Genomic DNA, 25,895 nt, shown 5'->3' with positions numbered 1-25,895 from the left:
CAAATTAGGGAAATGGTGGATTTTTACTTTTAGCTGAGTCCAGATACCCCATGTATCTGGAGGCTTAAAGAGTTCCTATGCTAATGTAGGAGGTGAAAGAAATAAAACTGCATTATTCAATGAATTTAGGATTGGGAATAGGTAAGATGGAAAAAGGAGCAGGAGGAGAAGGGATGACCTGGGCATTTCAGTGGGGACCTGGTCTGGAAGAAGTTGGTGCTGCAGCCAGGACAGGCCCTGCTCCCTTGCCTGTAACTGCTCAGCCACCACCTTCCTTCAGCTGCCACCAAGTAACCTTGGTAAACCAGATCACCTCCCTGATTTGGCTGGAAACTCTTTTGTGTTTACAGCACAAGGTATGGCACACAGTCCAGTGTTACTTTGGCCTACATTCCTTTGTGAAACCCCACCCTCAAAAGAGGCTGAAATGTTACAGATCTAGGTGATTTTGCCTTCTGCCCTTTGAGACCATTTCACATTCTCACTGCTGAACCAGGGAAGAAGGAGAGAGGTGCATCACCAGGAAAAAAAAAAAAAAGAAATAGGAAGAGAAGAAATTATCTTTTCCATTGCATCAAGTTAAGAGACAGAGATAAAATAAGCTTAAGGTTTGTAATGGTTAAAATCAAATGGGCAAACAGAAAGAAACAAATGAAAACATCACCACCAACAACAAAAAAACCATCCAAGCAGGAACAGAAAGCAAGGCATAAGGAAACCAGAATAACAGAAAGAAAGAATTCTTTGGCTTCATTTAGCCAGAAAATGGCTGGCTCCATTTACTATATTGCAATAGGACTGTTTTGACGATGGAGCAATGACAGTAAATGTTAACTGCTTACTCCATGATGAAAGAAAATTCTAAAGCTGAAATGCTTTTTTTCATGTCAGATATCAGGTCTATTGTTCTGCAGGTGATAGCAGAATAGAACTGCTAATGGAGTGGCAGGTCCAAGGTGTGAAGGTAGTTGTAAGAAGCTACAGGACAGTATTTCTCCACCATGTCCTGCTTCTAAGCAAGTGTGTGGTTTCCTGTCAGAATCTTTCAGAAGATATTGCTTGATGATCAATAATCAAAACAATGCAAGACTATAGTCATGTCATCTTGCATTGATCTTTTTTGGTATTTGGCAGAATGTAGAGGAGTAAGCAAGTGAAAAAGCATTTGAAGATTCTGTCTTCCTTTGAGGATTGTTCCTGCAGTGCAACGATGACTGCTGTTCTGAAGAAATGAAAGGAAACAACAGCAAAACTGGGTTTCCCTGTAAAGGCTTCAGGAAGCTGTCTTTCAATTTAAGACTGGAGATACTGCCCACTCATTTATGTCAGTGCTCCCAAATACCGTACAGGTTATAAAAAGGCACATGACTGGACATACCACAGCCCATGGCATTTCCAACTGTGTTCAATCTATACCTTTTCTACCATTTCTTGTTTACTTGGCTTGGACTCAATGAAAGAGCTGAAGGTGTTTACAACTGAATGTTACAGGAACAATTTTCTTCAGGAAGTAAACCAGTTCAACTAGACAGTTAAGTTTAGGAAGCAATTTGGGGCAACCTGATATTTCAAATCTCTAGAAATATATCCCGAGTAAAGTCAGTTAGACAAGTCATTAAAAAAAATATGGAAAGTTAGGAAGAGATGGGAAGGGAGCAGGTAGAATAATTTGGCTGTTTTCCCAAGAATCTGATCCAAGATTTCATAGGTGCACCAAATCAGACTTGATCTTTGCAGTCTGGCAGTTAAAGGCTGGGGTGGGTGAAGGCTGGGGGTAGCTGTGGGAAGGCTACAGATAAAGGTGATTATAGGCAGGTTAGAGTCTGTTGGTGCATTTAGGATTTTGATAAAAGAAAGATGTAAAAAAGACAGCAATTAAGTAAATATATAAAAAGCACTCATAAAAAGTAATGAGAGTACAAAAGGAAGTCTGCAAAAGAATGACTGCTGTAGTATCCTGCCTTACAGGGAAGTGTCATATCATTTCAGCCAAAAAAGAATTTACCTTTTGACTTCACATTGTGTAATGATCCTTTTCCAAGGTGTGGCTCTTCATTTTACTTCCTGTCCTCTAGCATGACAATACTCTTTCTATGTTCGTAGTAGGATGTTAAAGAAAAGTTACACAATTTTTATCTCATCTGAACTAGAGAAATATAAATTTTCCATTGGAAAAATGACAGAAATCTTCCTTCAGAAAAGTTCAGATTAATACTGTTTGCTTTCTGCTGGAGTAACTAAAATGGGCAACTGATCACAGGCCAATAGTGAAAGCTGGAAGGCTAAATAATTTATTCAATAAAGCGTGGCCCTCTTGAAGGTATAGAAAATATTCTAGCTTGATTAGGCATAGCTCTAGACAGCCACATCCCTTCTCAAGTGGGAAATGAGACTTTTACATGATTAAGTTTATTTTGCTTAGACCTGCATGGATGATCATAGTAGAAGGAGCTCTGCTGGAGACCAAATGGGCAGGTGTGACAGGAGACCTGGGTCTTGCCAAATCTTCCTCATCTCACCAGCACTTTGCTTTCAAGCTTCTCTGTGTTTTGCTATTGCTTTTAAACTTTTGCCTTATCTACCAAAAGGAATTGTACCAATGTTTACAGTGCTTGCAATAAACCAATGTCCGTATTTCCACATAACCAACAATATTTCCTTCTCAGCCTTTTCTCTTCAAGACTGCTGGAATTTTCCAGCTCCCTCTCAGTTTACCAGGAAAAGGGAAAACCTTTCTTACACCATTTCAGCCAAAATATTTTTTAACTGGAAAAACCCAGCCCAGGCAGGAGAAAGGGATGAGGAGACCGAAACTGGATTCTACTGCTAGGGTGCTCCTTGTTATACAAACACCTTCAATATCAGAGTAACTTTGTAATGCCATTGTACTGTCTTGCGTTTCATACTGGACAAGTCTATTGGCCTTTGGAGCTGCACATAGTAGAACTAAGCAGGTGTCCTGTAAAAGAATTTTCAACTCCTCTGTTATTGCAGTAATATTAAAGGAAATGACTTAATTAATTAAGAAAATATTGCAGCCCGGTACAGTAAATCCATGGGTCAAACTAAACACAAAGATCACAGTAAATCTAAGACAAAAAGCTGTCAAAGACTGAGTCATGCACGATTTCCAGTTCTGACTGCATGACATGGCCAAACACACACACTTAAGCCCCTTGACATATTAACTGTTGACTTCCCTGTGTCATAACTCCTTGATACTGTAAAAGTCAATAAGTTTTGCTTTTCTCCATTATTGTGGAGGGGGGGTGTAAAAAGGAGTTGGACGTTACTGTTCCTAAGGCTTCAGTGACTACTAAAAGCAAACAGAATACAATTTTGGTTTTGCGTAAGTGCCTCCTCAGATCAGAGGTGAAGTGAAGGTAGTGGCAAAAACAAGAGTATCAGAAACAGCAAGAAAAAGCTTATGCTAGTATAAGGCAGTTAACATATACGATAAAAGCATTACTGGTTTAAAAACTACAAAGGACAGCAAATATTAGCTAATTACTCTATCCAATGTTTGGGAAAATGTGGTATGATGTCATTTCATACTGTGACAATCAGAAATTATTTGTTGATCCACTAGTAAAACAGATGGAAATAAATTTTCTGGCAGAAGTATTTTTAAATGCATGTGCTTGGATAATTTCTGCACAGTGATTTTAAAGAATTGTATAAGAATTTCAACAGCAGTTTACTCTCCTGGCTATTAAGGACTCTTACAATATCACCAAGAAGAAATAATATTCTTATAAAAGGCAGAGGGTATGACCTGAAAAATTATTGGAAAACTTACCATCTGTTCCACAAAAATAATTGAAAGACTGATACAGAAATCATTCAGTAATGAATTAAAATATGAAAATATTATCAAAAATGACAACATTTATTCCATTTTTGTTATTTTTATACAGTTAAGACTGTAGGATAGATTAAGGATATAGCTATATCACGAAATGTCTGTGACACTGCCTGATAATGCAATTTAAAGTATAGCAATGTGCTGGATTAACCAAGCACCTCATTAACAATTAGGAACTACTTAGCAGATGACTCAAAAAGTAGGTGGTAGAAAATCATCACCTCACAGACATCTCTCAAATCATTGGAAATCAGTTATAGGCATGATGGTATTAAATATTCCTCCAAGGAACTGGAGTAAAATGTAAGGTTACTTCCGCAGAAGATTCTTAGAATATGAAGTGGGACATGTCAAGGAGTGTTAGAACAGCCCCATGGAGTAATCTGACTTGCCTGACAAACTTTTCCCTCTCCAGAAAAACACATTTTAATCCAAATGTCATGATTATTCACCTAAAGAAAAAGAATGCCAGTCATTTAAAAGGGGGGATATTACATGCTAAGTAATATCTACAAAGTTTATCAGCACTTTTAATCTCTCAGTCATCTGATTTTGTTTCAATTCCATATTATATAATTACTGCACTACTATATTTTTTCATGAAATTCCAAAGAGCTTTGTTTGTACAATTATTTCTGCTTACTCAGAAAAGGACCCTGACTAATTTTGACATAAAGTAAATAAAATAGCATAGACTATCTGAAAAGGCATAACGAAGTAAAATTTATTTTTTAGGTGGCACTAAGATGGAAGCATTTCTTCCTGAAATTAACGTGTAACTGAAGGCAACCAGCTTATCCAATCACTTTTCACTGTACTCACATAGATCAAAGTCTTCCCGCAAAATGTCACGCCTCTCTTGACATCAAAGGCATTCATATAAATAAGGCTGACAACCCCTTCCTTTTCTAATGCTAAGTGTGGAGACAGGACAAATAATGGGGGTGTTTAGGAGTTTCATATTTTTGTTGTCTTTTCAGCTTCTGTATGTGGCAAACGGTTCCATGGTGTGGTTAAATCAGACTGGCTATGAGGATTTGGTTGTTGCAATTAATCCCAGTGTGCCAGAAGATGCCAACATCATCCTGAACACAAAGGTAAGAACATCTTCATTTCCATACATTGATTCTCAGCAGTAGAGAACATCTTGACTTTTTCTGCTTGCAAAGTAACATGAGTCCCATTTATACAAACAGGACTTTTTCCTCTGGCTTTGAATTCATCATGGATGAATCCCATAGTTAGTAAACCAGTCATTTCTAATTTGTCTTGCCATCTATCGCTGTTATAAAGAGCAGTAATTATCTGAAACAGTGCTGTAATAGCCCTGTTTGGAGCCAGCATGAAATTCCTTTAAATAGCTTTCCAAATTATCTTTATCTGAAAGAATATTCTATGAATGAGTTTATTATTCATTGATTATACTATTAGGTGTCATTAGCTGGCATGTCTCCTGATGTTCCTTCAAAAAATTGTAAAGGCTAAAGGAAGAAAAAAAAAAAACACAGAAAGCTTAGGTTTAGTGGCATTTTTGGGCTTAACTTTCATTACAATCCATTTAGATGCCTTGATAGGTCAGTTCTCCTAGATTAAGATGTTGGCCAGGTTCGTAGAACCACAGAATATCCTGAGTTGGAAGGGACTCTCAAGGATCATCGAGTCCAACACCTGGGTCTGCACACGACCACCCCAAAATCAGACCATATGTCTGAGAGTGTTGTCCAAACGCATCTTGAATTCCATCAGGCTCGGTGCTGTGACCACTTCCCTGGGGAGCCTGTTTCAGTGCCAAACCATCCTCTCAGTGAAGAACCCTTCCCTAATATCTAACCTTGGCCTCCCCTGTCCCAGCTCCATGCTGTTCTCTTGGGTTCTGTCACTGTCCCTGTCCTGGTTTCAGTTAGGACAGAGTTAATTTTCCTCCTAGTAGCTGGCAGGGTGCTATGTTTTGGATTAGGATGAGAAGAGCGCTGATAACATGCTGATGTTTTAATTGTTGTAGAGCAGTGCTTACACCAAGCCAAGGACTTTTCAGCTTCTCGCTCTGTCCTGCTAGCGAGCAGGCTAGGGGTGCAGCAGGAGCTGGGAGGGGACAGACCCAGGACAGCTGACCCAAACTGGCCAAAGGGGTATTCCATACCATCTGACGTCATGCTGAACAATATATAGGGGTGGCTAGCCGGGGTGGGGGGGCCGGCTCAGGGGGCTCCCCTCATGAGGAAGCTGCAGGCCACCATGAGGCCTCCCCTCAGCCTGTTCTGCTCTGGGCTGAACAATCCAAGTGACTCTAGACCCTTCACTGTCTTTGAAGTGATCCTTTGAACATTCTCTAATAGTTTTATGTTCTTTTTATACTGTGGTGCCCAAAACTGCGCACAGTACTTGACCTGAGGCCGCACCAGGCAGAGTAGAGCAGGACAATCCCTTCCCTCCACCAGCTAGCAATGCCATGCTTGATGCACCCCGGGGCACGGTGGCCCTTCTGGCTGCCAGGGCACACTGCTGACTCATATCCAACTTGCTATCAACCAAAACCCCCAGATCTCTGTCTTCAGGGCTGCTCTCTGGCCTCTCTTCCCCAGTCTGTACGTACAGCTACGGTTGCCCCCTCCCAGATGCAGAATCCAGTACTTGCTCTTGTTAAACTTCATGCAGTTGGTGATTGCCCAGCTCTCTAAATTGCCCACATCTCTCTGCAAGCCCACTTTACCCCTGACAGAGTCAACAGCTCCTCCCAATTTAGTATCAGCAAACTTACTCAAAGCATTTACTAGTCCTACATACAAGTCATTTATGAAAACATTAATGAGTACTGAGAACTGGCCCTAAAATGGAGCCCTGGGGAACCCTTCTAGTGACTGGCTGCCATCTTGATGTAACTGCATTTACTATAAACATTTGAGCTTGACCTGTCAGCCAATTGTTCTCCCACTGTATTATATTTTTATCTAGCTGTATACTGGACATTTTGTCCAGAAGGATACTGTGAGAAACTGTATCAAAAGCTTTACTGAAATTCAAAAAGATTACATCAACTGGCTTCCCTTGGTCAACTAGATGGCTGAACATGTCATAAAAGGGAATTAAGTTCATTAAGAAGGACCTTCCCCTTGTGAACCAGTGTTGGCTATGATGAATGACCACAATGTCCTTCAGGTGTTTTTCAATAAGTCCTAGAACAATCTTTTTCCATAATTTTATCAGGCATTGCAGTGAGACTGACAGGCCTTTAATTATCAGGGCCTTCTTTTTTTGCCCTTCTTGAAAACTGGAACAATGTTTGCCAGCTTCTAGTCAACTGGGACCTCTCCAGATTCCCAAGAACATTGAAAAGCAAGACAAGTCTAATTATTTTAGAAAAAACGTGCCGAACAGGACACTTATTCTGACAAATACCCCAACTTGTGCAGTGCCTTCTGTATCCTGAGGCCTTCTAATCTATTGCCTTCTAATGTATTGCCTTTTAATCTAATGCCTTCTGTACCCTGATGTAAGATTGTCACAATCCCATGTCAGTTTTAAGATCAAGTATGAAGGATACCATCCTTTGGTCAGCCGTAAAATTTATAACATTTCCAGGCTTCTTTCATCTAATGAGAAGAGTTTTACATGAAGCAAAAGTGGATGTGATAGTTTACTTACTAATGTCAGTCACTGTTTCCTTATTTAACAATGAAATAAAGTTTATATCACTGTATTTTCATTGACAAGCTACTAAACTTCTTTATTTTTATGTTTTTATTTATTTATATATGTGTGTGGGTTTTTTTTAGGATAGAAGTGATGGTTACTATTGGTGTAAGATATCTACCACCTGATAAATTAACAGGGTAGCTGGCCTTATGAGAACTTCGTCTTACACCATTCCTTTAGTTTCACTGAACTAGCTGAAGTACCCTGTTCTGTTTGCAAAGCAGGCAAGGGGTAGCATGGGGGCAGCTGAAGCACAACATCTCATTACTACTCAACTTGTCATGGGGTTAGCACTCACTATCACTCTCAGTCCTGGCAAACTGAATGTCTACAAGAAATCTCATTTAGTTTAATTTTGTGTGCATGTAACATGGGTATTTAATTTCACTTGCTGTCATGTCAGTATTAAGGATAAAATTCTTGTATTCAGTAATTTTGATCTCATATGAAGGCTAGAGTGTGAATTTTATTGCTATCTCTGATTAAGAGGAGGGTTACGGAACTGCTGAGAGATTCCAAGAACAACAACCTGGGTCTTGGCTTCTTCATTCCTTCTTTTCTTAGTGAAGACTGTAGTATTTCATGATTTTTGTTATGTACTCAGTTCTGCTTTATTCTACTACTGTTTCTTGAGAAAGGTAAATTATTCATCACATGTACAAACTTTAAATACTAACATTGATATTAATATTTTATTTTCTTTCACGCTCTAGAGAATGATTAAAGATGCTTCTAATTATTTGTTTGAAGCTACAAAACATCGATTTTTCTTCAAGTCTGTAAAAATTATAATTCCTAAAACATGGAAGAAAAATGGCAACTATTCAAGATTAAAAACAGAATCATATAACAAGGTATGATTTAGAGAACCATGTATGATTAGAACCACAAAGAAAAGCAAGACTGATAAGTCTACATTATGAATCATGGCAAAATGTAGAAAAAATCCTGTAAGTGCTTACTCAAAATAAGAGTTAGTGGGAGTGCTGGTAGGATAAAAATACTTGCTGGACTAAATTAATTGAGGAAGAATCACCTAACCCTTCTCTACACCCATGCTGTTGGTCTTACTGTTTTAGGCAGATGTCATCATAGCAGACCCTTTTCTGAAATATGGAGATGATCCCTATACCTTGCAGTATGGAGGATGTAAGGAGAAAGGACGGTACATCCATTTTACACCTAACTTCCTGTTAAATGACGGTTTGGTTAACGTTTATGGAGAAAGAGGTAATACTGCTATTTAATGTAACTGCCTGCTTTATTGTTAATATGAAATGGCCAAGATTTTTCAAAGTGACTAGTAAACTTGGGTATTCCAGTTTGCTTGTCAAAATTAAAAAAACTTGGTGAATTCACCCCCTCTACTCTGCTCTCATGAGATCCCACCTGGAGTGCTGTCTTCAGCTCTGAGGCCTGCAGCATAAGAAAAATATGGACCTATTAGTGTGGGTCCAGTGGAAGGCCATGAAGGTGATCAGAGGGCTGGAGTACCTCTCCTGTGAAGACAGGCTTAAGGGAGTTGGGGTTGTTCAGCCTTGAGAAGAAAAGGCCCCAGAGAGACCTTAACGTGGTCTTCCAGTACCTAAAGGGGGCCTACAAGAAAGATGGGGAGGGACTCTGTGTTAGGGAGTGTAGTGGTAGGACAAGAGGTAACAGTTTCAAACTAACAGAGAGTAGATTTAGATTAGGTATTAGAGAGAAGTTCTGTACTTTGAGTGTGATAAGGCACTGGAACAGGTTGCCCAGAGAAGCTCTGGATCCCTGGAAGTGCTCAAGGCCAGGCTGGATGGGGCTTTGAGCAACCTGGTCTAGCAGGAAGTGTCCCTGCCCATAGCAAGGGGGCAGAACTAGATGGTTTTTAAGGTCCCTTCCAACCTAAACCATTCTGTGATTCCATGATATTTACCTCAAGGAAAAATTATTTTTCCTGTTGCTTAACTCTCACAATTTTTATTTATTTATTTGTTTGTTTGTATTTCCTGAGATAAGAATTATCTGAGTTTGTTAAAAAGAGCAAGCAAAATGCTGGGTAGGTTTTAAACAGTTGTATTTTAAATGTGCACATATTTCTGCTTTTCAACAGGTAGAGTTTTGGTCCACGAGTGGGCTCACCTTCGCTGGGGGGTGTTCGACGAATATAATACTGATGCACCTTTTTATGTGTCCATAAATTCTGAAAAAGCAAGTGTTGAAGCAACAAGGTATCAGTTTTCATATTTCTGCTTTTACATTTCACTTTTAAACATTTCGATAATGTTTTTGATATTCTTGTTGTCTGTGCTGAGCTTGTACTTTGTAGAGTCTCTTAGATCTGTTCATAAGATTAAAAGAAACTGACTCAGCATAGTCTATGGCCTACCTGACCCAGAAAGCAGCAGCTGCCTTCAGTGCTGTTTCGTAACAGGTTCTATGGATCAGGCTGGATAATATTTGCTTTGTGTGCAACTGTAAACTTAGTCACCAGTTGTTATAAACATATTTAAGATAATTTTGTTAAATAGCAGTTATTAACAACACTGAAATTCCCTACTGAAACCTCTGTGATTTTAAACAGCTTCTGCAAAGAAGGACAATAACTGAATGGATGTAGAGAGTTCAAGCTTTTCTTGGTCAGGCATACCACTACAGTCTATTGCATTGCAGCTACTAGCAGAATGTTTTTCATACATAGTCTATAAACATCACAAGAAATTTATCAACTCATCAACAAAAGACCACAAGTGTTTTCTGATTATAACCCTTTGTAGATTAGTTTGAGGACTCTTCCAGGCATAGAGACTGTCTACCTTTGTGCTTGGGTGGTGTGTAGTACAGTGCTGTGTCAATGGCAATTTGTCTTACGGCAATCAAAGTTCAAATAAATAACCTGTTGCAGATAATGTATGTGTTCTTAACCAGCCCTGCCTATCTTATCTTCCCATAGGTGTTCAGCTGGTGTCATAGGTAAGCCTGTGTTCCAAAGCTGCAGTGGAAACAAGTGTGAGGAAAGAGACTGCAAATATGATGGTCAGCTATATGAAGCTGGATGTAAATTTGTAGCAGATAAAACTCAAAATCACACATCTTCTATTATGTATATGCAAAGCTTACCTTCTGTAAGTATTACTAGCCGTTTCTGGACTGAGAGTTTAGTAACATTTGGGGTCTAGTCAATTAATGATCAATTAGGTTACTTTGATTAACTTCTGTCTATTTCAAAGAATGTGGTTCATGCTATAAGTTCTAATAAAATCTGTTCAAAAGAGAAGACAAAGCAGTTAGAGAAAGTGATCTGACAAATGTTTCATGTCATTAAGGGTGAGATGTACTGAAATCTCAGCAACCTTCTTGTTCCTTGTTTGGAAAATTTGGTCAACAGGCATAAAAATGAAGCATTCGTGCTAAATGCCTTGCCATAAGATAACTGTAAAAGAGCTAGTTAGCTCTATTACACTCTTTTGAAGAACAATCTTATAGTTCTTATCTTCTTCTGAGATCCTGTCTGGCCAGGCACCGTGACACACAGGACGTTTGTTGGAGAAGACCAATTTGCCCTGTCACCCACCACAAACTTCATATATTCTTTAATGAGATACTCTTTTATGCTCAAACTGTTGGGTTCAGAATTCTTATTGGTTTCAATCCAACTTTTTAGGTGGTTGCATTTTGTGATAGTAACACTCACAATGGTGAGGCTCCAAATATGCAGAATAAGATGTGCAACTACAAAAGCACATGGGAAGTAATAATGGAATCTGAGGACTTTATCAACTCGTCTGTTGTAAATGGTTCTGCACCCCCTTTCGAGACCACCTTCAGTCTATTGCAGACCCAAGACAGAGCAGTCTCATTAGTATTGGATGTTTCTGGGAGCATGGCATCGGTAAGAAAACACATTTTATAAGCAATTTTAACTAAAAATTGTAAGAAGCAGAAAAAATTTCAAAACTAAAAATATTTTCAATCAATTCAGTCATTAACTATATTATTTTAGAAAAAAAGTGTTACACTTTTTTTTTTTTTTGAATTTCCACAGTAAATCGTTTGAAGAAAAAACTGAGACTTCTAGGCCAGACTTAGTGGTTGTTTTTTTTTTTTTGTTTGTTTGTTTCTCTGTTTTTCTCCTTCTAAAATCTCCACTTTAAATGCTTTCATTCCTTTGTTCCAGACCTGGAGTCACAGTGCTGTTATACTTCTTCCAAGCAGAAAATGTATCATGGATGGCATTTCAAATTGTATTTTCCTTATGAATAATCCTAAAATTTTAAAGTAAACATGCAGGTTACAATATATCAATACATTAGATTTTCATGATTTTCTTCCCTCATTGCAGTATTTCTCTTTGGAATCAAGAGTGTGAGCTGCCATAATGCTATATCATTTTAACAAGGCTGAGGCTATATTTCTTTCTTTTTTTTTTTTTTTTCTCATGTAAAATTTTGCATTGGTTTATCCTTTCACAGGCAAGACATGCTAAGCTTGTATATGGATGCAAAGTTTAGTAAAGATACCTGAATATAGGATTATTATGCAAATAAGCACAACGCTTTTATAAACCTGTAAACAATGTGATCATCTGTAGAAGGGTGACATAGTTATCTGGGTAGGTAAGGCAGATATCTCATGATTTATTAATAGACTTCAAACCTCTATGCATACTCCAAAAGATTTTATAAATCAACCTATATATATATATCCTTTTTTGATGACATTCTGCATTTCTTTATCCAACTTACCTCTTCCAAGGTTCAGTAGTGAGCCAATAGCCATTACTTTTTTACTGAAAATATTGCAAGTTCAGAGTTTCATTTCTGACAGGAATTCAAGCCTAAAAATAAGACTGTTCATCTCAAGAAAATAATTCAAAAGTCTCTAGCAGTTTGAGAAATATTCTTAAATATTTGGCAGTCATGCCTTAAACCAAAATTTACATGAAGAAGCATAAGGCAGTATATGCTCCAATTCTACAGGTATGGCATCCATGCAATAACTGTGGGATTCTCCTGTAGAACTCCATCACGGGATCTATCTCCAGACATGCCATTCTAGCCCTGACTGATCTTCAGCAAAGATCTGCAATTGTAATAAATTATATGATTTTTATAACACAGATGTCTATCATAGTACATTTTATTAAAACAGTAAGTAATGTAATGCTGAAACACAAAATTAAGCTAATTACAAAAAATACTGTAAGAATAGCTAGCTGCAGAGAGAAATGTTTCCAAATATAACTGTTTGGTTTTTTTTTTCAGTAATATCTTCAAATATTTGCATTTAACACACTCATTCTTTTACTTTAATTTATATTTCCAAAATGCTTAGTATCTAGTCTAACCTACTCCTAAGGAATTGCAGGCGTTTCCTTTTTTCATTACCACCATATCATCAAAATAAAAAAAGGGACAAAAATCTTGTTTAGGAATGAAGTCATAACATTTGAAGATGGAGTTTCCTGGTGACAACTTTCCTGGAAACTGTAGTTTGCTACACTTTCATGATACCAGAACATGGTACACATCTCCTGTGTTTTAGAACTGAGCATACATATTTAACCTGTGGCAGATAGTTTTTAAATTCTTATTAAAAACAACATAAAAAAGTTCTATATTTTGTTTATAGTAAAAGCTTTTCAAAGGAGACTGCATTCTAAAAATGTTGTTTTTCTTCACATACAGTATAACCGCATCAAACATCTCTATAAAGCTGCAGAGGTATTTCTGCTCCAAATTATTGAAGTTGGTTCCTGGGTTGGAATTGTCACATTTCATTCTTCTGCATCTATACAAAGTTCTTTGCAACAAATAACCAGTGATGCAGTACGTCAAAATCTTGTTAAAAAATTACCTACAATAGCTAATGGAGGAACCAATATCTGTGCAGGTGTACGGACAGGACTGCAGGTAAAGTACAATGTGGAAATATCTCCTGGAAGGTATGGAAAATGAGGAAAAAGCAAAAAGCATACTTAACAGCTTTCCACTGAATCCACTGAACATGGATTTCCTTGGTAATGGTAGAGCTAAAAAAGATATTATGATTATTGAATCTATCAGGAGAAAATTGGGTATATAAAGTATTTGGATGTGATGCCCTTGTTTGAAAAAGGATATTGAAAAATAAGATCAGATTGCAAAGTGAAGTTCAAGAATAATCAAATTTCGGAAAATTGAATCTCTAGTTGGAAACATACAAAGCTTATTCTATTTAGGTTGTGCAAGAGTAAGTTTAGTAAGAGTAAGAGATTACTTTTATTTGAATGACTTGTAATGGAAGGAAATAACTCAGAGATGAGTGGTTAGAAAGCTGCCTGGCAGAGAAGGACCTGGGAGTACTGGTTGATAGTCAGCTGAATATGAGCCAGCAGTGTGCTCAGGTGGCCAAGAAGGCCAACAGCATCCTGGCTTGCATAAGAAACAGTGTGGCCAGCAGGGCTAGGGAAGTGATTGTTGTGTGTCCTTGTTGTGTTCCTCCCCCCTCCCCCCTCCCCCCCATACTTGGCTCTGGTGGGGCTGCACCTCGAGCGTTGGGTTCAGTTTTGGGCCCCTCGCTACAAGAAGGACATTGAGGTGCTTGAGAGAGTCCAGAGAAGGGCAACGAAGCTGGTGAGGGGTCTGGAGAACAAGTCTTATGAGGAGCGGCTGAGGGAGCTGGGATTGTTCAGCCTGGAGAAGAGGAGGCTCAGGGACGACCTTATCGCTCTTTACAGGTACCTTAAAGGAGGCTGTAGCGAGGTGCGGGTTGGTCTGTTCTCCCACATGCCTGGTGACAGGACGAGGGGGAATGGGCTAAAGTTGCGCCAGGGGAGGTTTAGGTTGGATATTAGGAAGAACTTCTTTACTGAAAGGGTTGTTAGGCATTGGAATGGGCTGCCCAGGGAAGTGGTTGAGTCACCATCCCTGGAGGTCTTTAAGAGACATTTAGATGTTGAACTTAGTGATATGGTTTAGTGGAGGACTTGTCAGTGTTAGGTCAGAGGTTGGACTAGGTGATCTCAGAGGTCTCTTCCAACCTAGATGATTCTGTGAAATATGGAGTACTGCAGTCAAAACTCTGAAATGTCTGGACAAACTCACAGGCAGGTCACATTGCTGGGTGTATACACAGAGGAAAGTCTGCAGGCCAGCATGACAAGGGACATCCTGTATACCTGACATCTTCAAGATTTTTTTTCTAGCAAAATGTGGACTGAGAAAACACAAGGGATCTGGCTAATGAATCATGGTAAACATATAGAGTAAATAAGTGTTGATGTGGGAAGATGTGCAGTAGTGGTATTCTTAATTCCTAGAGCTCACTAGTCATGAATCAAGCCCCTAAATTGTGAAATCACATACAAATCATGAGACTGGGAAACAGTAATGAATAGATAGTATTATTTTTTTGCCCGTTTTACTTTCTTAGGCTGGCAATATTTGAAATCCCAGCAGATGTCACCTAATTCAGATGCAAAACTGAAAACAAGTAGCAGTGTATAGGAAATGGAAAGAAAGAAATTATTCAGGGAACAATGAGACTGCTGAGGTAGCTGAGAGCCCAGAGCAGAGAGGAGGGTCGGGACAGGGGTTCAGGACGCTGATGGGCAACCAAAGTGGGATGGAACAACCAAGACAGAGGCCTCCTGGTGGGCAATCCCTACCACTTCCAGCCCACCTTCACTTAACACAAACATTGCCATGAGTCCATACTTTTCCTTCTTCACTCTGAAATGTTGCTTGGAGAATAAAGATGAATAATTTCAGGCAGCAGACACAAGTTTTTAAAAATCCATTCCATAAAACAGCAAAGCATATGCAGGCAGAATGTTTCTGACATATTCAGCCAGGGACAAGTGTCTTCCCTGAATAGAATAGAATAGTTCAGTTTGAAGGGACTTATCTTAAACATTTCTTATTTATAATTTAATACTTACTAAGTCTAAGCAAGTAGATGTTGCAATTTCAATTATAATAATATTAGAAATTAACACAGTACTTCTAAATGCACAGATTATTTGTGCTCTGGGATATGCTAATATTTAAAAGTTATTCTGCAGTTTATATCTCAAATTCTTGTCTCAATGCAGATAATTAAAAATCAAATCAGTGTAACATATGGGTCAGAAATTGTGTTGCTGACAGATGGAGAGGATTCAGGTATGGCAGCTTGCCGTAATGAAGTGAAACAAAGTGGAGCAATAATTCATACCATTGCACTGGGTGAAGCAGCAGCCAAAGAATTAGAAGAATTTTCAACGATAACAGGTAACTTTTCTAAATGCACTGTTTCTTTGCCATGCATATAGAAGTATGAAGATGTCAAAGCATGGCAATTCTTTGGTCTGGAAAAAAGAAATATATTTGACTTGTAAAAAATTAAAAACAAATTTAATTTTTAAAAAATCTGGTTTAAAAAAAAATTCTGGTTCTGGTGGGCTTTTTAATGCAAACCAGCAGAACTCTTTTTATCCACAGTTTTGCATTATGAGCTATCTTGATTTTAAAAAATACAACATGATAATACCATATTATTAAAGAGATGGAATCATGATACTCTCATACAGCATATAAGAGGTAATGCTCTGCAATGACTATAACTTTATTTCTGGTATAACACACCATGACTAGAACACTCTATATTCTTCAAATTTTTTTTTTTTTTGCATTGTACATAAATTTTCTCCATTTGCTGCAGCTGAAGTGATCTAGTGTAAATGCTGTGACTGCCCTTGTCATTAGCCAGCAGAGCTGTCAGCTGAGCTGGAGCTACATAGTTAATTGTAAAACAACCATTTAAAACTATCCATAGGGGTGTTGCTTCATGCTAGAGTACCTGAAAATGCAAAAAAAAAAAAAAAAGGGGGGGGGGGGGAAGAATCCTACTGTAGATCTAGAAAGCAATCTAACTTCAAACAAGCATAGTAAATAAATACTCTTATTTGAGAGGTGTTCATGCTGTGCATTTTCAGACTCATACCCACATGTAGGCTCCCCAGGGCTCAGCACTGCAGTCACTCCCTGACACTGAGGGGGGAGGAGGGAGATGAGATGTGGCTCCAAATCCAGAAGTACTAAGAAAAGTCTAAAAATGCTGTATGTGATGTTTTGCTGCAGGGAGTGATTTTTAGGCAAACTGTGTTAATGAGAGATGAAAGTGACCTGATCACACAAGCCAAAATAGAGTTTTACATGAATTTACTATAATGTGTTTTATTGCATTAATAAAAAGATATCTTTAATTTTTTACTCATTAATAAAATGGCTATCTCAGTAAAACATTTGGTATTAGAAGCCACATAAAAACTGTCATTTTTAGAGTATAAATTAGTATTATTAAATCTTTTACTCTTGTCTTTCAGGAGGTTTACAACTTTATGCTATAGATGAAGTCCTCCCCAGTAAACTAATTGAGGCATTCAGTGCAATTACATCAGGAAGTGGAGATATTTCTCAACAGTCTATTCAGGTCTGAATTTCAACACTTCTTTTTCCTCCTATGCTCTGAAATATACCACTGCAAAGGTAGCTAGATTATAAACATCCATCAGTGTAGATTTAAAAAGCATGTCCAGTGTTTTTTAGTTGTTTTATTGCCTTGAATTGACTCTTCTGCCCCACCTAAACAGCAGAAAACAAAATTAAGGTCATGACAGGCTGCTTTCTTAATGTAGACTTTATCATTCTTGATACAAAAGTGAGGAAATTATGCGAAATTATTATAATTGTAATACAGGAAATCTTGTATACTTCTCTTTTCTATATGTTTTCCTCTGTTCTACTTTAATTTCTGTCTTATTACTCGTAAGCTGTATAGTCATATGTGGAGACACTTGTTTTCTCTCCTAAAAATCTGAAGGACAGACAAACTACAGTGGAAATACAACTTACTGGCACAATGCTTTGGATGACTAGATAAAGTTAAATACAGATGTGAAGGACTTACTGTAACTTATTCTCTTTACCATAATTTTACACTTAAAATCAATGTTACTATGCAAGCAGTCATTTCAGAAAGCTTCAGAAAGCATTTTTATTCATTCAATAGTTATGCCAAATTGCTCTTAATTTTCCAGTTGCTTCCAGTGCTTCTTTACTGAATAGCAATAACATGTATTTTATTTCTCTAACAGCTTGAAAGCAAACAGATAGACATTAAATCTTATGAATGGATTAATAGTACTGTGACCATTGACAAAACTGTGGGAAATGACACTTTCTTCGTCATTGCATGGAGTGCCACGAAGCCATTTTTCTTTCTGAGGGACCCTAAAGGAAAAGAGTATGGAAGTTCAGACTTCACATTAGATAATTTAAACTCAAATGCAGCTAGACTCAGTATAAATGGCACTGCAGAGGTAAAGACTGAATGTTTTCTTTTATTTTCTGAATTAATATTTCCTATACACTAGCATACTACTTTTCTTTAATGGTCATTGTTTAGTTTGTTGTTTATTATTATTATGTAAGGGAAACAATGGTCCTGTTAGAGCATGAAGCTTTTTCGCATTTTTTAAAATATATTTTTGTATTTTATTTGCAGGTCGGAGATTGGCATTACTATATTAGAAATGAGGGTACAACAACTCAAAATATATCAGTAACAGTTACCTCTCGAGCAGCATCTTCTGTTGTTCCTCCTGTGAACGTGGCAGCTTACATGAAAAAGGCAAACATTGCACCAAATCCAGTTGTTGTTTATGCAGAGGTTAGCCAAGGGTTCTTGCCTGTTCTTGGTGCAACTGTGATAGCTACCGTAGAGAAGGATGGTGTTACACCAGTAAGCCTTCAACTTCTTGATAACGGTGCAGGTAATGTTCCATATACACAGTAAAAACCTTTGCATTTATGCATTTTGGAATACAAGTCTGTGTGTTCTCTTCAGACTTACCACTAAGGACTGAGTCATGTCTATGCCCTAAAACAGGGTACATAAATAAGATTTCAATGGGTTATCCTGTGTTTCTTAAACACCATCTGTCTTCTGAACCTGTGAGGTTAATTTTGTACTGCTGCTAGGATTTAGAATAGATAGCTTGGATGCTACCAGCAGACCATCTACTGCAGTCAGTCAGGTACAACCACACAAGTTCGCTTAGAGAAAGAACCTTGTCTTGATGAACTCCTGGCCAAAGGTTATATTATGCTGGTTTTGTTTTGTTTTTCAATTTAAAGGTGTTTGACCTATTAGATGGTCAGTAAGAATTAAGTTGGTGGTTACAAGTAGTAACAAGAGATTTACCCAATTAAAGGTGTCAATACCAAATGGTTCTTTTAAGCAAAATACATTATAAATTCAGTTTATCATAATGGGACAATGCCTGTTTTTAAAGATGTCCGCATTATCAAAACATTGCCAGGTTTTCTGCATAGTAATGTTCAGCTTTTATATTTGTGTATGAATAGCAAAAATAACCTGTTTACCAGCAGGTATTTTGTTCTAGATATTAATTCTCAATAATTTTATACCAAGGTGCTGACACAGTCAAGAATGATGGAGTCTACTCAAGGTATTTTACTTCTTTAAAAAGCGGTGGAAGGTATAGTCTAAAAGTCAGCGCCCAAGGGAGAAATACGACTGTCAGACTTGGCCTTAGGCAAAATCGAGCCTTGTATGTACCAGGCTACATAGAAAATGGTAAGAACTCTTATGAAAGAGACAATTATGTGTGTGATTCCAGGCGGGGAGGTGGGTTGTCTAAAAGTGAAGCAAATGTGGTCATTTAGGTTCACAAAATGGTATTTGATCTTAACAAATATTCTTTTCCAGTATTATTCCAATATTTCTAGTATAAAACAAACCAACTCCAACTAGTGTTTCCTATGTACTGGAATAGTGTTAAATATTGTCTTTAATCTAAAAAACCCTTTTTCTGACAGCCACGAAAGAGTAAGTATTGCTCAGAGTCTGTATGTCTGCAGCTAACAACAAAAATTTCAAATCCATAATTCTTCTCAAGATTTTAGAATGGGGCTTTGGGGTAAATATATTCAATGTGCAACATTTGTATGCAAGTTAATGTTAGGAAACATCGCTTTTGTATTCTCTGGATTTTTTTAAGTACTTTTCATCTTAATGCTGAAGATACGTTAGTTGTTGCAATTTAATAATCACATACACACACAGTGAAATTTATAAGAATTGATATAAAAAAGTCTAAAAACCTCACTGTATGGCCTGTAAAACAGAAACACTCCTAAAGCCTGCAATATGTAGGAAGAGATGGAAAAAATGACCTTGTTACAGCCACTATTCACCAACATCTGCAACTTGCTTTTCTGATGGTCATTTTCTGTCTTTAGCTCACCAACTTTCTACTAAATTTGAATAGGCTAAAGCAAAATTATAGGATGAGAAGAGATAATAAGATACAGTAAAAATAAAAAGAAATGTAGTCTGGAGTTCTGTTATGGTGGAAGTTGAAAATTTTTTCAAACAGGTAAAATTCAGATGAATGTACCAAGACCTGAAATTGCCGATGAAGACGTCCAAGCCAAGCTGGGAAGTTTCAGCAGAACTTCAACAACTTCTCTTGTACTGGATAACATTCCAACAGTAGGTTTTCCACCCTGTAAAGTTACAGACCTTGATGCTCATATAGAAAATGAAACAGTAGTCTTGTCTTGGACAGCTCCAGGAGATGACTTGGACATTGGAAGAGGTGAGTAAGACACTTTGTGTGATGTGATGGATCCTGCTGTCTGATAAGGCATGCCTCGAAGACCACCAAACAGGGATGAGGGCTACATATTTCTCACTTGAAAATGGAACCAAACAGAAAGTTACCCTGTTGCATGATACTTGTTTTAATTGTCCTTAATTTTTCACATTAAAAAAAATACATAAAAGAATGTTATAAAAATATTACATGAGAATTTTATAAAAGAAAATGTTTTATTTATATATATATATATACACGTATAAAAGCAAATAAATAAAATACATCAAGATCCTGTATTAGTCTGGAGCTGATAGCACACTTCTCTAATATCTAAACAGAGAAAGAGATATTCCTAAGAAGAAGAGATACGGAGGAGGGGAAAGTCTTGAAAAGCTACAACCTTGACACAGAAACAGCAGAACCTCCAAAATTAGACAAATGCATGTATAGCAATGTAACTACAGGTTCTCTAATTACACAAAATGGGAGATTCATTTTGTGTCTTTCCCAGTTTTTGGTATCGAAGCCTCATGCTGTGAGAGAGAATACAGACTATGTGCAAGGCCCACCCCTTCTGTATACACATTTTAATTGCTGTTTCGCCATATGTTTGTGTTTAGACAGCAGAGCTTCTCATTCAACTACATTTTGCACAGTCCACACAGAGCTAAGAGTGTTGGTGAAACTATTTTTAAGGCTATTGAAAAGAAAGAGTTCCCAGATTTGGGAACAACAGACCCTTGATGCTGCAAAGTAAGGGTTAACAGCAATCCTAAAACAGCACCTCCCCCTCCCCCCACCCCCCAACGCTGCTGAGCAATACAGTCAGTAGTAAAACAGGAATTAGCAGTAGTTGTTTGTTTGTTTGTTTGTTTTTTAAAAAAACTGCTCTAGAAGTCCTATACTGTCACCACGAGCAGGGATATTAAAACATCTATATTAATTTGTTGTTATGCATGTTCTTTTTTCCCTAGCTGTCCAATACATAATAAAAAGCAGTGACAATCTTCTGGTCCTAAAAGATGAATTTGATAATGCTACTTCTGTGAATTCCTCTGATCTCACACCTCAGGAGGCTGGTAGCGAAGAAACATTTAAATTTAAACCAGAAAATTTGAGAATAGAAAATGGTACCATAATCTACATCGCCATGCGTGCCATTGATAATGAAAGCTTGACTTCAGACATGTCTAACATAGCAAAAGCCACGTGGTACATCCCTCCAAAAGCATCTGAGCCTTCAGGCGGTGGAGGCACTGAGCCTTCAGGCGGTGGAGGCACTGAGCCTTCAGGCGGTGGAGGCAGCAGCAACGGCGTTAACATTACACTAATAGTGGCAATTGTAGCTGGATGTGTTGTAGTTGTCTGTGTTATTGTAAGTTTGTCTGTCTGTGTTGTACAAAAACAAAGGAGAAGGAATCCTGCAATCAGAATATGACAGTATCTGTAAAATAAAACAATAATAATAAAAAGAGTTTACTGTAATTTTTGCCATATGTAAGTTTCAAAGCAGGGAAAGGTGTATTTTTATGTTCAAAAAGTGCACTTGTTTTAAATAGACATGTATGTGTCTTTTTGATTGCCTTATAGACGCAGATTTTCAAAAGCATGTCTTAAATTCAAGTACATGTACTTTGTTTCTCTGTGATAAATTCTTAACTCTTCTCTTGCAAGGTCTTTACAATATAGTGTGTGGTGTTTTGTCTCTTAAATAAAGAAAGTAAAGGAAAATAATGTGTTCCTTATTTTTATGTTCTACATAAGTCACATAAGGTAAGTTGGGAAAAGAGGTCAGAAAGATCTTCAAGTAGTGCAGTAAGACTTCCTATGTATCTTCCACAAGTTTTTACTTAGGTTTAGTGAGCCAAGAACAAAAATATATAATCCCAGGCAGTTTATTTAAAAAATAAATTTAAATGTATATTTACAGGCCTCCCAGGAAAGTTAAGTATATAAATACTTCCAGAATGAGAGTTGCAGAGTAAATTCAAATGAGCACATGGAAAATGTTCCTATGAGACTAAACAGAGCTACAACTTAGAAGCTAGGACAAACCATTGTATAACAAGAGGTAACTTAGAAGCTGCTAATGGAGAAGGTGTGTGAGGAAGACAGGAGATCTCTACAACTCTCTCTCAGGTTGGTGACTAGCAAATTAGTAATAACTGTCTCAAACCAGAATGCTTCAAGCTTCTTACATGGCCAGGTGCTTTTTCACCTCTGCCTACTGGGAGAAATGTACTGATAATAATGAGAAAAAAAAAAAAAACAAAAGTAAATTCAACAGTCAAATTATAATTCACAGTCCAGCATTACCCAGTCAACACACCATGTCTTGCAAACATGAGTATTTTCATCTACAAGCATGATTCTATTATCTATCTAAATTGCATCTATTAACACGATTTACATTTTGAAAGCACAAACTTTTTAATGTTTTAATGGATTTCTCTACCTTTCATTTGCTACTTCTGTACTTTCCACAAGTTCTGCTTTTTCTTTACCTAGATGCCCATTTTTTTGCGGGTTTCTGTAACTCTATGTAGTACTGTCTCTTAATGAGTCGTATTACTGGACATATTTTCAGATCTAAAATTCTATTTCCTCAAGAAATAACAAATGTTGCAATTTCTTTTAATATCAAGACAGGAATAGCTGTCACATTTTAGAGAAGGGAGGCTCCTTTGGAGAAGAGAGTCAGAAACCAAAGGCCTATTTGAGGATATCTGTTCTCCCTAGTAGCTTTTAGGTCACTGAATGTCCACTTTTTCAGATATTTCTCCTTTTGGTTTCTTCTTAAGTGTCTTCTAATTCTCTGAAGTATTTCTGTGGCAGCTGCGTACAAGTTTTTTGATAGGAACTACATTGTACAATCAGAATAAATGGGTTGCAGCACTGTTGCTGGAACTGTTTTCTAGCATCATGTAAAAATGTGATAGACCTAAGATACACACTCTCAGTGATCCAGGTCAATCCACGCGTTACTCCAAAGACATCCAACCCTACCTGCCTAGTGAGCAGAGCTGCATTACGTGTGGTGACACTGACATCTAGTGGGCTCCACCAACACTTCCAGTTTTCCCAAATGTTCCAAAAGTGTTTAGATACAGCATCTCTTTCCGGGATACCTTAATATAAACGCATATTTGAAAGTACAATCAAATATGATTAATCCGAGGCTGAATTTAGTACTTAAGCCTGGCTCCTACTAGAAGAGCAAGAAAAGGAGTCATTTGAATTAGGGTCTTTCTTTTACAGGGAAATATCTGAAGAACTCTGTTCATGTATTTGAGGATTCAGCACACCCCAGAACATCTCCGCAAAAGGCAGACAAATTTTGCTCTTTCATGCTTCCTGCCAAGCAAGTGCAAAATGACACGGTAAGATTGTTTTTACTAATTTCAGTTATTAATTTACACCAAGAGTATGTATACACTAAAGCTACGTGAGTTGGGGTACCAGTCCCTGATGCAACTGCCACACTCAAGTTTAGACTAGCTAGAAAAGATGTTCTTGTTCAAGTCAAAACCATATCAACTTTGTTCCTAAGGATGGTCTTCCCAATGCTTTTAAAATAATTTTGGCTTCCTATACAGAGCTTTTCTAGCAGTAGACTTCACAACACAGAGAAGATTTGTTGAATTATTCCTTTACCACATGTGGAAAAACTGTAGTACCAAGTGTTAAAGTGACTTTCCCTCAGGCATCAGCAGGGAAAGGGTAGAGCTGCAAATCTATATCCTGTCATAAGACTAATATTACACAGTAAAATGAAGAAACCCCAACATTTTCGCTTTAGTTTCTATTTCCATAGGGGTCAGTTCTGGCCTATATAATTCTCCATACAATCTTCTTCCAAGTATATTTTTTTCTAAGATAGACAACTGGGTTATGGGACCAATTACTATCTTGCCTGAGTATCAAACTAACCCACTATGGCTCCAGGAAGTATGAAACTGCGAGGACAAAGATCACAAAAACAACATGTGATTGAGGCAGTCCAGTTCCCTGAAATTTTAGGACCTTGGCCTACTGAATGTTTTGCCAGTTGCTGTATGCAGTCCTAGTACAATCCAGTCAACGTGTTCAGGAGAAGCACAGCAACAGCTGCCATGAGGATCAGTGGAAGAGGGCACTAATATGAAAAGGAGCATTAATTCTCATTCAGATAGCTGTAGTTTCTGGATGGAAGCATGGTGTTGAGAACAGCCGCTTTCTGGTTCTGTCAAATCCAGTCCCTGGATTTTTCATAAAAGACTGATTGTACATGAGCCAGGCAGCTGGCACTACTGATTTTATAATCTTTGCCCAGTTATTATCAAACTAATCTCACAGTTGTTAATATTGGCACAGAAGTTGTAGACTCATACACAAACAAGTGCTTTTACCTATCTTAGTAAAATAAGTTTTGACTTTTAAACAGAGGGAAAACATCATAATGTTTCTTTAAAATGGCACAATCTACTCCTTTTATTTATTTATGTATTTATTTATTTTGTCTTTTGACTACATTAAATCAATTAATGTTAAATTAAATTTACCTTCAGATTTTTGTGCATGTGTATTTTGAAAATCTGGTTCAAGGATTGCTGCTATTCTTCAGAATATTAGTTGATGTTTTGCAGAGGTGTGACTTGTAGCACACTGCCAGAACTTACTCAATTTCCAGCTGTTTAACTGCATTCAAAGAAGACATAAATATGAATAGACATAAATATCCATAAAATTGCTATTTTATGCAAATATATGCTGCAGTTGAATAGTCACGAGTAGAAAGGGAAATAGCATACATACACACATTGGCAGAAGATATGACCCATGTAACTCAACCTATTGTACAACTAAGCATATATGAATTCCAGCATGAGTTCTACATTATTGGGATTATAAACACTACCAAAATGTATTTATTTTAAGGCATTTTCACTGTGATATAAACTGACTATGGAGGCATTTTGGGGCCATTTTTGTTAAATGTTTGACTCCAAAGCCTTCAGTTTAAACACCACCCTCCCATAAAGTCAGAACACAGGGTTTTTACAAGTGACCGTCCCTGCTGTTTACCCTACACTTCTGAAGGGGGATACTGTTCCTCCAGCACAGGTGGAAAAAGTAAGCATGCTGACTCCTCAGCTGTTTGCAGCTGATTTTAGCAGAACTAGCTAGTGTATCTCTACATGCCATACATTCTTTCAATATACCTTTAGAGCTCTCTAGGTCAGTATATAGTTCACAACAAAGTCTGCACACAAGGTATGGCTCTCCTTGCCTGAACCAGATATGTTAGTTTAACCAGATTTTGTCCTTAACACTACATCACAGGCTTTCTGGGTATGGAGAAAAAGAATTACAAGAAAGGGAATAACTCAGTAGTGTCTTTTAGGAGTAGGAAAAAACTATGGAATTCAGGCAACATGGAGTTCCACGTTGTGATCCAATAACTGAATTTAGTCTTACATTACACTATTGTAAGATAAAATGGGGAAAAAATATCCAGATTAGGACTGATTTATATGAAATATATAAACATTTACTAAAACAGATCTTCCTCTTTGAGAAGTGTAGTAACCATTAGCCAAAGAGTTATTTTCTCCCCCTCATTCACACTCCAACTGCTTTAACATTCGTGAAAAGAGGAAGGATGTTGAAAGGGGGAACTGAAAATAACATTTGATGCCCCACATAAGCCAAACAGCCCATCTGCTAAAGGTGGAAGTG

The 25,895-nt window shown here is 37.5% G+C and overlaps 1 protein-coding gene across 1 annotated transcript; it reads left to right on the top strand.

Moving 5' to 3' along the window:
• The first annotated feature begins 4,797 nt into the window (after positions 1–4,797).
• LOC118243593 (calcium-activated chloride channel regulator 1-like) lies at positions 4,798–21,615 on the top strand. Its single transcript, XM_035537788.1, has 15 exons — positions 4,798–4,962; positions 8,272–8,412; positions 8,638–8,788; positions 9,645–9,762; positions 10,485–10,656; positions 11,196–11,423; positions 13,219–13,443; positions 15,606–15,783; positions 16,878–16,984; positions 17,649–17,873; positions 18,059–18,326; positions 18,989–19,153; positions 19,956–20,177; positions 21,152–21,424; positions 21,470–21,615. Exons 1-15 carry the CDS (start codon positions 4,804–4,806, stop codon positions 21,613–21,615), a joined length of 2,778 nt encoding a protein of 925 aa, XP_035393681.1. The 5' UTR covers positions 4,798–4,803.
• Positions 21,616–25,895: the final 4,280 nt, after the last annotated feature.

This window comes from Cygnus atratus, chromosome 8 (genome assembly GCF_013377495.2).
Source record: "Cygnus atratus isolate AKBS03 ecotype Queensland, Australia chromosome 8, CAtr_DNAZoo_HiC_assembly, whole genome shotgun sequence".
NCBI lineage: Eukaryota > Metazoa > Chordata > Aves > Anseriformes > Anatidae > Cygnus > Cygnus atratus.
The sequence above is the reverse complement of the archived record's forward strand: the minus strand, read 5'-3'. Positions and strand labels throughout refer to the sequence as shown.

Bases quoted from the DNA above. Each gene is read 5' to 3' on its own strand.
- LOC118243593 (XM_035537788.1), top strand. From the start codon at position 4,804: ATGGGGGTGTTTAGGAGTTTCATATTTTTGTTGTCTTTTCAGCTTCTG. The intron at 8,789-9,644 runs GTAATACTGCTA...GCTTTTCAACAG, and splicing joins TAACGTTTATGGAGAAAGAG to GTAGAGTTTTGGTCCACGAG. The intron at 9,763-10,484 runs GTATCAGTTTTC...ATCTTCCCATAG, and splicing joins GCAAGTGTTGAAGCAACAAG to GTGTTCAGCTGGTGTCATAG.